General features: G+C 45.8%; 1 protein-coding gene across 1 annotated transcript in view; it reads left to right on the top strand.

The window, feature by feature from the left end:
* LOC116079738 (protein FAM186A-like) overlaps positions 1–12,785 on the top strand; it is a 31,937-nt gene that overhangs the window by 1,313 nt on the left and 17,839 nt on the right. The window contains exon 2 of the mRNA XM_031355693.1: positions 133–3,248. Coding sequence (XP_031211553.1) covers positions 133–3,248 — 3,116 coding nt within the window. The remainder of the gene's footprint in view (positions 1–132; positions 3,249–12,785) is intronic.

The raw sequence follows: 12,785 nt of genomic DNA, 5'->3' as shown, positions 1-12,785 counted from the left end.
AAGGCACAGAGGATCAATCTGACCCCTCAGCAGGCCGAGGACCTAGGGATCACTCTCACCCCTGAGCAGGCCCAGGACCTAGGGGTTTCTCTCATTCCCCAACAACAGGAGATCAGTTTTAGTCCACAGCAGGCCCAAGCTCTGGGGCTCACTCTCACCCCTCAGCAGGCTCAGGTACAAAAGATTTATCTCACCCCTCAGCAGGCCCAGGGTCTGGGACTCACTCTCAGCCCCCAACAGGCCAAGACACTGAAGATCAGCCTGACCCCTGACCAGGCCCACTCCCTAGGGATCACTCTCACAATTGAGCAGACCAAGGCACAGAGGATCAATCTGACCCCTCAGCAGGCCGAGGACCTAGGGATCACTCTCACCCCTGAGCAAGCCCAGGACCTAGGGGTTTCTCTCACTCCCCAACAACAGGAGATCAGTTTTAGTCCACAGCAGGCCCAAGCTCTGGGGCTCACTCTCACCCCTCAGCAGGCTCAGGTACAAAAGATTTATCTCACCCCTCAGCAGGCCCAGGGTCTGGGACTCACTCTCAGCCCCCAGCAGGCCAAGGCACTGAAGATCAGCCTGACCCCTGACCAGGCCCACTCCCTAGGGATCACTCTCACAGTTGACCAGGCCAAGGCACAGAGGATCAATCTGACCCCTCAGCAGGCCGAGGACCTGGGGATCACTCTCACCCCTGAGCAGGCCCAGGCCCTGGGAATAGCTTTCACCCCTAAGCAGGCTGAAGCCTTGGAAATCATCCCCAGCCCCATCCACACCCCTGAGCCTGACAAGGAAAGAAGTTTAAGTCTGACCCCTGAGCAGGTTCAGGCCTTAGGGATCAGTTTCCCCCCTAAGGAGACCCAGTCATTGGGGATTTACCTCACCTCTAAGCAGGCCCTGAACCGGGGAATCACTCTCACTGCTAGTCAAGCCAAGGTAAAGAAGATTAGTCTGACCCCTGAGCAGGCCCAGGCCCTAGGGATCACTTTCACCCTTAAGCAGGCCAAGGCACAGAGGATCAGTCTGACCCCTGAGCAGGCCCAGGCTCTGGGAGTCATTCTCACTCCTGAACAGGTCCAGGCCCACAGAATCATTCTGACCCCTGAGCAGGCCCAGGCCCTGGGGATCACTCTCACCCCTCAACAGGCCCAGGTTCTGGGAATCCCATTCACCCCTGAGCAGGCCCAGGCACAATATATTCTTCCTCCTAAGAAATTCCAGGAGTTGGATGCTCCACTAACCTATAAACAAGCAGAAGTACTAAGGAGCCATCTTTTTAAGAAGCAACTTGAAGACCAGAGAAGCCAAAGACATATCTCTAAGTCCATCCAAATGCCAAAGCCGACTGTCGCCTCTAAACAGACCCAGACAATTGAAATCTCACTAACTACCCAACTGTCCCAGGAATCTGGAGCTCCACTTTCAAAGAGAAAGGAGACAGAATTGGAAATCTTTCCCCTCACTACCCAGTTGAAGGCAGTGGAAGCTCCACTTTCAAAGAGAAAGGAGACAGAATTGGGAATCTTTCCCCGAACCCCCAAGCAGACCCAGGCAGTTGGAGGTCTACGTTCAAAGAGAAAGGAGACAGAATTGGGAATCTTTCCCCGAACCCCCAAGCAGACCCAGGCATTTGAGCTTGTCAAGGCAAAGCAGCGTTCCGTCACATGGAGGCAGGCCCCGCCACTGCAGGACCAACTTGCTCCAGAGCTCACACAAACACTGGTGTTTGCCATCGCTCTCAAGAAAGCCCAGAACTTGGGTGTCACTTTTACTTCCGAACAAACTCAGGCAGCAGCTGTCACCCTCACCTCTGAGCAGGTGGCAGCACTGGAAGATGCTCTCACTGAAGAACTGGCTTGGAGATGGGAGATTTTAGTCGCACCAGAAAAGATTCAAGAGGCTAAGCAACTACAAGCCCTGGGGATGGCTGCTGCTCAGCCAGCTCAGGCATTTCATGTTCCTTTTCCCTTGGAGAAGCCCACCACGTTGGTTCCTCCCACTGACAGACCATCTCAAAGATGGAAGGATTCTTACCCTGCTTCTATCCCACTGCAGGCATCAAAGCCTTCTCTTACTCAAGCCCCACTCACTCCTACAACAAGCCTAGGAGTGGGTATCCTTCCAGACTCTGAGAAGCCATGGATGTCTCCGACCTACAGACAGACTCTCACAGACAGGGGCCAAGGCATCCCTGCTCAGCCCCCAGCACCAGAAATCCCTCTTTCCCTCAGACAGCTCCTAGCACCTGAGGCTCCTCCCATTCCAGAGCCACCCCTTGGTCCTAGGCATTTCTTCAATCATAGAGACACTTGGCCCCCTCTAATATCAGATTCTGCCTTCCCCCCCAGAACACCTCCAGCATCTAGAGAGGTGCCGGGACTTGTTTCAGGTGGCTCTGCTGCCTACAAGGAGCTCCTGATTTCCAGAACCTCCCCCTTCCAGCCTCCTGCCATCCATGAGCAAGCTCCCTTCTCTACCCCTGAACAGCAGGGCCCATTGCGAATCATTCCGGAGCAAGGCTTCATACCAACAATCTCTCCCATCCCATTGCATCCCTCCACAGCAGAGACCCTACCAACCCCTGGAAGACCACAGAGAATTGCTCAGAGAAGTTCAGAAGCCAAACCTTTAAAACCTAAATCAGCAAGAGCTCTCCCAGGTATGACTATGGGCTTTGAGGCCCCTCATGCTCCTTTTCCTATTGAGAAGACCCAAATACCTAGGATTTCTGACACTTCAGGACAAACTCAAGTACTCCAAGATTCTTTTGGGATGCAACCATTTGGAATATTTCAGCCTTATGTCACCAGCTCCAGGACCCCGCGGTCACAATCCCCTCTCATTGGTGAGAAAGCTCTTTCCAGAGAGAAGCCCGGAATACCACTACCATCTCTTACCACTCAACTCCCCCAAACACCACAGATTTCAACTTCTGAGAAGGGCCAGAAACCATGGCTCCCCCCGATAGACAAGTCCTGGACACCAACCCCCATTTCTGATACCAGAGAAGCCAAGATGATGGTGTCCCCCCTCTCCACTGATGAGCACCCTGAAGATAGATATGTCGTTGATGTGGAGGCCCAGAGGAAGAATCTAGTCACATTAAATCAAGCAGCACAAACTTCTGGACTCCCTGCACAGTATCTCACAGTTGCCAAGAATCTCATAATCGAATTACTTCATATAGATACAGTTCGGCTGGGGTATCTGTCCCGAAAGTATGTTGCCTATCGGCTGATCCAGCTTGCCAGGTAGATATAATTACTATGCACACTGTTTACTGTAATAGTACTGATGTCAAATGCCTTCCTTCACAATCTAGAGTTTTCATGTTCATCAGACGCATACTCTATGTATATATTCTTATTTTATGTGTATGGGTATTCTGTTTGCATGTGTATCTGGACTGCGTGAGTACCTGTGCTCACAGAGGATATTGGATCTCCTGAGAATGGGATTACATCAGTTGTGGGCTACAGTGGGAGCACTGGGAGTAAGACCCAGGCCCTCTGGAAGACTAGCAACTGCTTAATCCCTGAGCCATCTCTCCAGCCCCAGATCATATGCTGTAACATGTTCTTATGAAGGATCTGCAGGAAGGAGGTTTAAGACCACAAAAGGAAGTCAGCTGAGGTGGTACATGCTTGTAATTCTGCTTGGGAGCTGAGGGCAGAAGGGGTGTGTATGTAGAGCACTCAGGAGCTAGAGGGGCATGTGTGAGCATGCATGTGTTGCCCTCAGAAAACAGAGGGCAGAGGAGGAGGCCAGGTGTCTTCTTGTTTCCTTGGGGCTGCATCTCTTCACTGAACCTTTCCATGAGGCTGACAGGAGCCACCTGCTTCTATCCACTGATACTGGGATGAGATGCATAGCCATTCCTGGCTTCATTTACCTATTTATCCATTTGTGTTTTTGAGATAAGGCTCACCCTGAAAGTGACACTGACCTGAAACTCACTGTGTAGCCCAGGCTGGTCCCTAACTTTCAACCTTCCTGCCTGGCCTCCGGATAAGTAGGATTACAGACATGGGCCACCAGCTTCTGCTCTTTGTAATTTTTGAAGAGTGAGAAGGCAAGTTAAAATCAAGGTGGTGCCATAACAACTTTGCTGTTGGCCCTGATATTTTTGTAATGTCAGAAAAGGCAAGGCATGGTGGTCTACACCTGCAATTACAACCACTTTAGAGATAGAGGCAGGAGGATCAAGAATTTAAGGTCAATTGTTAGCTACTTAGTGAGTTCTGGGCCATTCTGGACTACATGAGACTCTTGTCTATAAATAGAGAGATATATAATAGGTGGCAAGCAAGGTGGATACAGACGTGGGCCACCAGATTCTGCTCTTCATAATTTTTGAAGAGTGAGAAGGGTGGTGGTATACATCTTTAATCCCAGCACTTGGGAAGCAGAATCAAGTAGGAGTCTCTAAATTAGGAGGCAGCCTGGTCTATATAGTAAATTCCAGGCCAACCAGGAGACTTTGTCTCAAAATAAAACAAAACAAAACATCTTTCTCAGTTTGTTTGCTTTGCACATAGTCTTTGGCTTACTCCTCTCTACCAAGAGATCTAGGTTTTCCTGCCTAGCTACTTGGTCATTACTTGTAAATAACCACCCTTCCCTCCACTGACAGAACTTAAATGTACATTTACTATAAATTCGAGGTCTTTTGTTGGTTTTGTTGTTGAGGCAGGGTCCCGTGAGGTACAGTACAGCATATACCCACTATGTACTCCATGCTGGCTTTAAGCTCATGCCAACCCTCCTGCCTTGGTCTTCTGGGTGCTGGGAGTGCATCTCCTTTACTATTGAAACTTTACTTTTGAAACAGGGTCTTACTAAATCGTCCAACTTGAATCTAGCTTTCCAAATAGCTAAGACTGAGGCTAAGTGCTGCTCCTGCTGAACAACCTCTCTGTTCTGGCTCCCAGCCACTTGTATGTGTGCACCTTTGTGCATGAAAGACACACACACACACACACACCAGTTAATTTTTTCTTTTTGACATGCTGTGACTAGCTCAAAGGCTGCGTACTCTTAAACCTTCCCTGATTGCAAATGTTCCCCTCTGGTACTCCTGAGACTCCTAAAACTTCCCCTGTTACTCCAGGCCCAATCAGAGAACTGGCCAGTGGCCATACCTGAATTCTTACATGGCTGGTTGGCTTTCTCTCCTGCAGTGCTTACTTCCCATCCTTCTCCCCTGAGTCATGACGATTCTCTGTCTTCCTTCTCCCGGTTCCTAGCCCCTGCAAATTTAAAGGTCCTGCCTCAGTCTACCTGCCCAGCCATTGGCCTTTGGCTCTTTATTGTTTGATCAATAACTATTTTGGGACAAGGACCTTCAGCATCTGAACATGCAGATTCCTGATTTGGGGACCAGATTAATTCAAAGCGTTGGAACCAATCCCCAACATCTCACCTTTTCTGTCCAAATTTTTAAAAAGGCTCTTCTCTCAGACATAAATTGAGCATAACCATAACAATTATGTAATTACAAAGTGTAATATACAATTAACATTTAGTCCATTGTATTTGTTAATTAGATAAAGTATTTTACCACCTATCCTAAGTAAAGAGCTTATAATTCTATACCTCAATTTTATGTTCTGATTTTAGCCTGTATCACCATCTGAAAACCATCCTTTTAACTATAGCATCTCTCTCAATGCTAAACAACTTGAGTTTGCTTATGAGACTGTAACTAGTCTTCAACCCTGTCAGAAAGCAGAGAATGAATTAAATATTACTGAATATTTAGGAAGGACAAAACATAAGCAATTGTAGAAACAGCTGACTACCTAGACAGTCCCCTATTTCTCAAAACATTGGAGCATCTGTCTTCAGCCTTCTGGCCCAGAGTCATCTAGCAGGCCTTGAAATGAAGCAGGAATATGAAGGACTAGCTTACCCTGTCTTGGCAGAGCTTAGCAATCGACTATCCCACATCTGTTTGTCTTCTTTGGACCTTTGGATGGTATTTTGTCTGTAGGTGAATAGGGCAATTATTGTCCAGTGGCTACGTTGCCATTACTGGAGCAACTTTATATGGAGGTTTTAATGCTCAATTTCTCCTTTGGAGGAGAATGGGGAAACTGTCATAAGCAGACATGTCTCATCAAAAGATCCTTAATAATATAATAACATTAAATGTCACATTCTGTGGATTTCTGATGTTTTTGAAGACTATCTATGTAAAGTATATCTGAAATGTTAACAGAACTTTAACTATCTTTAGCCATTTTTATTTGAGTAAATCAGAATCTAACATAACTATGAGTTTACTATCTGGCCCTTAACTTACCTTACTTAATCATCCTAAATAGTTTGTGATAGTAGCTATTAGAAGGACCTAGTCAGGGCTGGAGAGATGGCTCAGCGGTTAAGAGCACTGACTGCTCTTCTGGAGGTCCTAAGTTCAAATCCCAGCAACCACATGATGGCTCACAACCATCTGTAATGAGATCTGATGCCCTCTTCTGGTGTGTCTGCAGATGGCTATAGTGTACCTACATATAATAAATAAATAAATCTTTAAAAAAAAAGGACCTGGTCAAAGCCTTGTATTCTTAAATGAGTTGCATAGGCTCAATGCCTATCTAAGAGTAACAATATTAATTTCAAATTTTGCATCAATATACATATTTATTCCAATGAAAATCTTAATTCTATATCAATAAATAAATTCTGTACCAATGTAAGAAGTTATAACTTCAATTTTGCATCAATTACAAAGATTTCTATCAATGTAAGGTTATATCTACCCAATGCTTTAAGAATAAAATTAGAAGCCGGGCAGTGGTGGCACACACCTTTAATCCCAGCACTTGGGAGGCAGAGACAGGTGGATTTCTGAGTTTGAGGCCAGCCTGGTCTACAGAGTGAATTCCAGGATAGCCAGGGCTACACAGAGAAACCCTGTCTCAAAAAAAAACCAAGAAATTAAAATTAAAAATTTAAATAAAAAATAAAATTAGTAATTCCTATCTATTTCTTTTCTGTTCAAAATTATGACCATTTCCAAATTATCCCTTAAAATGACAACCTATCTATAATTTGTAAAATAACCATAACCAGAAACCCAAACTCAAGGGAACATGCTAACAACTCCCCAAGGCTTCTGCTGAATAGGAGCAATGAGAAATTCTTTAAAGGGGTAGTGAGGGGTAGGGAAATTTTAAAAATTGGTTAGACTTAAGAAAGCTAGCTTAGGGGCTGGAGGGCTGGCTCAGAGGTTGAGAAAACTGACTGCTCTTCCAGAGGTCCTGAGTTCAACTCCCAGCAACCACATGGTGGCTCACAACTGTCTATGAGATCTGTTAACCTCTTCTGGCCTGAATGCTGTATACGTAATAAATAAATACATCTTAAAAAAAAAAAAAAAGGTTAGCTTGGCATCTGTTAGCTAGCCTCTATAATGCTTAGAAGGCTCAGGGCTTGACCCAAGTTCTGACTGGTTCTGTTTGAAAGGCTGGATGAACTGAGTCATCAGGAATCAGGAGCAATCCCTGAAGCTGTTCTGGAAGCAAGTCTCTGGACAGCATCAGGAAACAGGGGGCTGTCTTGTTTGATTTTCTTGAATTTTTCTTTACTGTAGCCAAGATCGTCAGGGGGGTCTTCTGTGTTGTATCTGACCCATATGACTCTGGATGGGGTCCAAAGCCTTTCCCCTTTCCTGTTAATACAAATACAGAGCTGCTCTTCCAAAATAGAACACCTTTGGTCCAGTAACCAGAAATCCTTAAAGGTATAGCTTGACCTCCCAGAAAATTTTAATATAACCACCAAACTCATAACCACATGTATTTTGATAATTAAAGCAATCTATACAAATATTAACCATTGAGACCGTGCTTCTTCACCATCTCCTGCTTTTGACCTATAGTTTAAGATCGAAAGCCTCAATATTTTATACATCAATGTATACTTAAATCCTCCCTACAATGGAGATTAATATCTCTGTGGGTACATAAGGTAGTGCGCTCCTTTCTCTACATATAATTCTCAAGGCCTAAATTTCTACTGTCTGAGATAGCTAAGGCTCCCTAACCCCTGGTTTCCGGTTTAATTTTTAAGGATCAAAAGCCTCAGTACTTATTATCTATGTCTACTTACTGTGTAAGCCTATTTTCTGGCTCTACTTTTGGCATGCCAGGTTAAACAATCCCAAAAATCCCATGTGGTCCATGTTCAAAGGTTTTGAGAATATGCGTTGGCAAGACTTTTACATTTCTTTAAAGCTTTTTTTTTTTTTCATTCTATTTCCCTATCTTCTCCCTTCCGTGGAGCTTGATATATCTCTATACTTAAGAACATTTAAGCAGAGGGCTGGAGAGATGGCTCAGCAGTTAAGAGCACTGACTATTCTTCCAAAGGTCCTGAGTTCAAATCCCAGCAACCACATGGTGGCTCACAACCATCCATAATGGGATCTGACACACTCTTCTGGTGTTTCTGAAGACAGCTACAGTGTACTTACATACAACAATAAAATAAATCTAAAAAAAAAAAAAATCTAAGCAGTTACCATTATATTCTCTTCTATCCTTAAACGTCTATCCTTTATTTGTCTGGAGGCAGGCCACTTTTATTGTCTGCTGCTCGCTGCCTTCTTCCTGGTCCCTGCTCAGGGAACCAGCTAGCTTCCTGCACAGCATAGGCTCTCAGCATTTCTGAGCTGAGGCTCTCATTGGCAGCTGTGTTCCTTTGTTCTAGTTTCACAGCAAGCTCAGGAACCATGTGACTGTGCTGAAAAGCCAATTCTCCCCTCCTAAACTTATCTCATGGTGCCTGTAGATTCTATCCAGGAATCTCTAAATTATTAATAGTGAGTTCTCGATTACAGATGTTGGGACCATCTGCAGCTGTAGTTGGGCTTACTCCTCTGGCTCCTGGCAAGTTGCACATGCGCACCCACCGCATGTGGGGAGCTCTTTGGATTCATGCATGAAAGATGTGCGCGCGCGCGCGCAACACACACACACACACACACACACACACACACACACACACACACACACACACCAGTTAATTTTTGACATGTTGTGACTAGCTCAAAGACTCGACACGCCTAAACCTTCCCCAACAGCAAATGTTCCCCTCTGGTACTCCTGAGACTCCTAAAACTTCCCCTGTTACCTCAGGCCCAATCAGGGAAGTGGTCAGTGGTCATACCTGAATTCTTACATGGCTGGTTGGCTTTCTCTCCTGCAGCGCGTACTTCCCATCCTTCTCCCCTGAGTCATGGCGATTCTGTCTTCCTTCTCCCAGTTCTAGCCCCTGCAAATCTAAAGGTCCTGCCTGCTTCAGTCTATCTGCCCAGCCATCGGCCGCTGGCTCTTTTTTTTTTTTTTTTTTTTTGAGACAGGGTTTCTCTGTGTAGCCCTAGCTGTCCTGGAGGGAGAGAGGGGGCTGAGAGATGGTTCAGCAGTTAAGAGCACTAACTGCTCTTTCATAGGTCCTGAGTTCAATTCCCAACAACCACATGGCGGCTCACAACCATCTATAATGGGATCTGATGCTCTCTTCTGGTGTGTCTGAAGATAGCTACAGTGTACTCATATAAATATAATAAATAAATCTTTTTTTGCTTGTTTGTTTGTTTGTTTGTTTTTTGTTTTTTTCGAGACAGGGTTTCTCTGTATAGCCCTGGCTGTCCTGGAACTCACTTTGTAGACCAGGCTGGCCTCGAACTCAGAAATCTGCCTGTCTCTGCCTCCCAAGTGCTGGGATTAAAGGCGTGTGCCACCACTGCCCGGCTGGCTGTTGACTCTTTATTGACTGATCAAAAACCAATTTGGGACAAGGACCTTCAGCGTTTGGACAGGCAGATTCCTGATTTTGGGGGCCAGAACCAATCCCCAACACTCCTTGTCGTCATCCTCCTCCTCTCCTAATCTACAAGTGACACACATTTTGTGATCCCAGCACTCTAGAGGGTAAGGCAGGAGCCTAGGACCAGCCTGGTCTGTACAGCAAGATCCTGTCTTAAAATGCTTTAAACTTATACATAAGGACAATAATTATTCGGGGATCACTCCTGAGTCTTCATCACTGATATAAGACCAAGTGTCAGGTGGGTAAATCTTGCCTCTATGTGGAATGCCTGAGTAAATAAATCTGCCCAACTCTCACATAGGATTAAAAAATCAGAGCCTGTGGATGGAGGCACACCTGTAGTCTCAGCAAGGAGGAGGCAGAGGGAGGTGGATCTCTGAGTTCAAGGACAGCCAGGGCTACGTAAAAAAGAGGTTTTCCCAAATAAAACAAAACAAATCAGAAGGAAAATAAACACCCTCCTCCTCAAGGTATCTAGGATTGTGTGCGTGTGTGAGTGTGTGTGCGTGTGTGTGTGCATATGACCTGATGGTTATTAAAGCACTAAAATCTTGATTATCTTTACTAAAAAATACTTTTCCATTCAAATATAATTAACTCATGATATTTTAAATTTTTTTATTTATTTACTTAATTATGAGTATGATGAGTGTTTTGCGTATGTAAAAGTGTCTTTTATTTGCCTGTCACCTGTACCTGTCATCTGATCATCTGGGAGCTATGCTACTTTCGTCTGCTAACTTAGGCCTAGTCCTGGAAGTTTCTAGCCTCTGTACAATCTAATGTAGGCCTAGAATGTTTTCAGCCTCTGAGTGAGCTCACCCTTTCTTCTTGCTGGCTGGTTTAACTCAGCTGTTCTTGCTCAGACGCCTCTGCAAGCTGACTGATTCCACCTGGCTTCTTTCGGTTGCTTTGCTTGGACTTGGCCTAACTTGACAACTTGTTCTAATCTTCAGCCTCCTTCTCCTTCTCTGGTTTGTTCTATCCACACCTGTGTCTAGCTTGCTCTCTCTCTTTCCAATCTGTCTCTGTACAATTGTCCCTGTAAAACTGCCTTCTCTCCTTTTCTCTCTCTGTGCTCTTTCTTAAGTAGCCTCTCTTTTCTCTCTGTTGGGCCTATCTTATTCTGTCAAATCTGTCTCTGATTCATCACTTTGCCTGCCTCTCAATCAGACATCACCTTCAAACATGGGTGCTCCCTTCTACAAAGGATTGCTTGGGATTAAAGTGTGTATTAAACAGGGCAATGGTGGCATACGCCTTTAATCCCAGCACTCAGGAGGCAGAGGCAAGTGGATCTCTGAGTTCGAGGCCAGCCTGGTCTATAGAGTAAGTTCCAGGACAGCCAGGGCTACACAGAGAAACCCTGTCTCCAAAAAACCAAACCAAACAAACAAAAAATGAAAAAACAAAGGGTGTGTACTAAGGGTGTGTCTGTATTCTACCCCTTAGTTGGAATTCAGAGTAGCCATGTTGCTGGATTAAAATCCTTGTACATGCCTACACATTTGTATACCATTGATGTGCCAGGGGAATGTTAGTATTCCCCAAAAACACACACAGGAGCCGATCTGATGCAACTCACAGCAGGGTCTTTATTCTATTCGAGCTAACTCACCCTCCGCCCCCAATGCACCACTGTCACACAGGATGGTTCTGGTGGTGGGGTAGCCCCGAATGTCTCTGGGGCAAGGCTTTATAGTAAGCAGCAAGCAGGGGGTAAGTGTGCAAGCATCTAGTTGGAAAGCTCCTGTGGCCTTTAACATAATTGGCTGGTGCTGCGAGTCCTATCATAAACTTAACTTCTGCTCCCCTCTGCGTTGGTGGTCATTAGGCAAGGGGTGGGCTTGTAACCTGGGGTGCAGGATTGTTGGGGGAATAACCTGGAGACACTGGTCTTGTTGGGGTGTAACCTGGAAACTCTGCTCTTGTTGGGATTAGCCTAGAAACTACAGCTAGGCTCAGGTTTTGTTGGGGGGGCAACTTGGAAACTAATGCTAGGTACCAGCCTGTTAGTCTACCTGAGTTCAAACTTAGGTCAGGTTCTCTAAGATGGAGTCTGAATTTAAAAGCTTTGGCATCTCACCATGAGCATGTCTGGTACCTGTGGATGCCTGAAGTGGACACTGGATCCCCTGAAACTGGAATTACAGGCAGTAGTGAGCCACCATGTGGGTGCTGGGAATTGAATCCAGGTCTTTTGCAAGAGCAGCAGTTGCTCTAAACCACGGAGCCATCTCTCCATGAATTGGTTATTACCACCAGAACTGTGTGAAAATAGTGATGGTATTGGTCTGAGACATAGCTCAGTGGTAGAACATATGTGCAGCACGCTCATGTGTGAGGACCTGGGTTCTATCCCTAGTCCAAGTGTGAGGACCCAGCATGGACACAGTGGCTTACAACCTTCTATAACTCCAGCACCTACTTCTGGTCTCTGGGGGCAACAGGTATGCACAAAGTGGGCATACATACATGCATAGAAAAGAAAAGTTAAATGTTTTTTAAAATTTATTAATGTATATGAGTACACAGTCACTCTCTCCAGACACACCAAAAGAGGGTGTCAGATCTCATTACAGATGGTTGTGAGCCACCATGTGGTTGCTAGAAACTGAACTCAGGACCTCTGGAAGAGCAGTCAGTGCTCTTAACCACTGAGCCATCTCTCCAGCCCCAAGTGAGACTTTTTTTTTAATTGGCAGGGATATAGTTGCATAGAACCACTTGCCTAGTGTGGTGTTTAGAGGGCGGCCCCCAGAGGCTCATACTTCTGAATGCTTAGTCACCAGGGAGTTTGAGCCTTGGGAAGGTTACAGGGTGTGGCCTTGTCCCCCTCTCCTCCCTCCTTCCCCCCCTCTTCTCCCTCCCTCCCCATCTCCTCCCTCTGTTCCCCACCTCCTCCTCCCTCTTCCCCCCTCTCCCATCCCTCTCCTTCCTCCCTCCCCTTC

Source organism: Mastomys coucha, unplaced genomic scaffold (assembly GCF_008632895.1).
Source record: "Mastomys coucha isolate ucsf_1 unplaced genomic scaffold, UCSF_Mcou_1 pScaffold11, whole genome shotgun sequence".
Taxonomy (NCBI): Eukaryota; Metazoa; Chordata; class Mammalia; order Rodentia; family Muridae; genus Mastomys; species Mastomys coucha.
The sequence above is the reverse complement of the archived record's forward strand: the minus strand, read 5'-3'. Positions and strand labels throughout refer to the sequence as shown.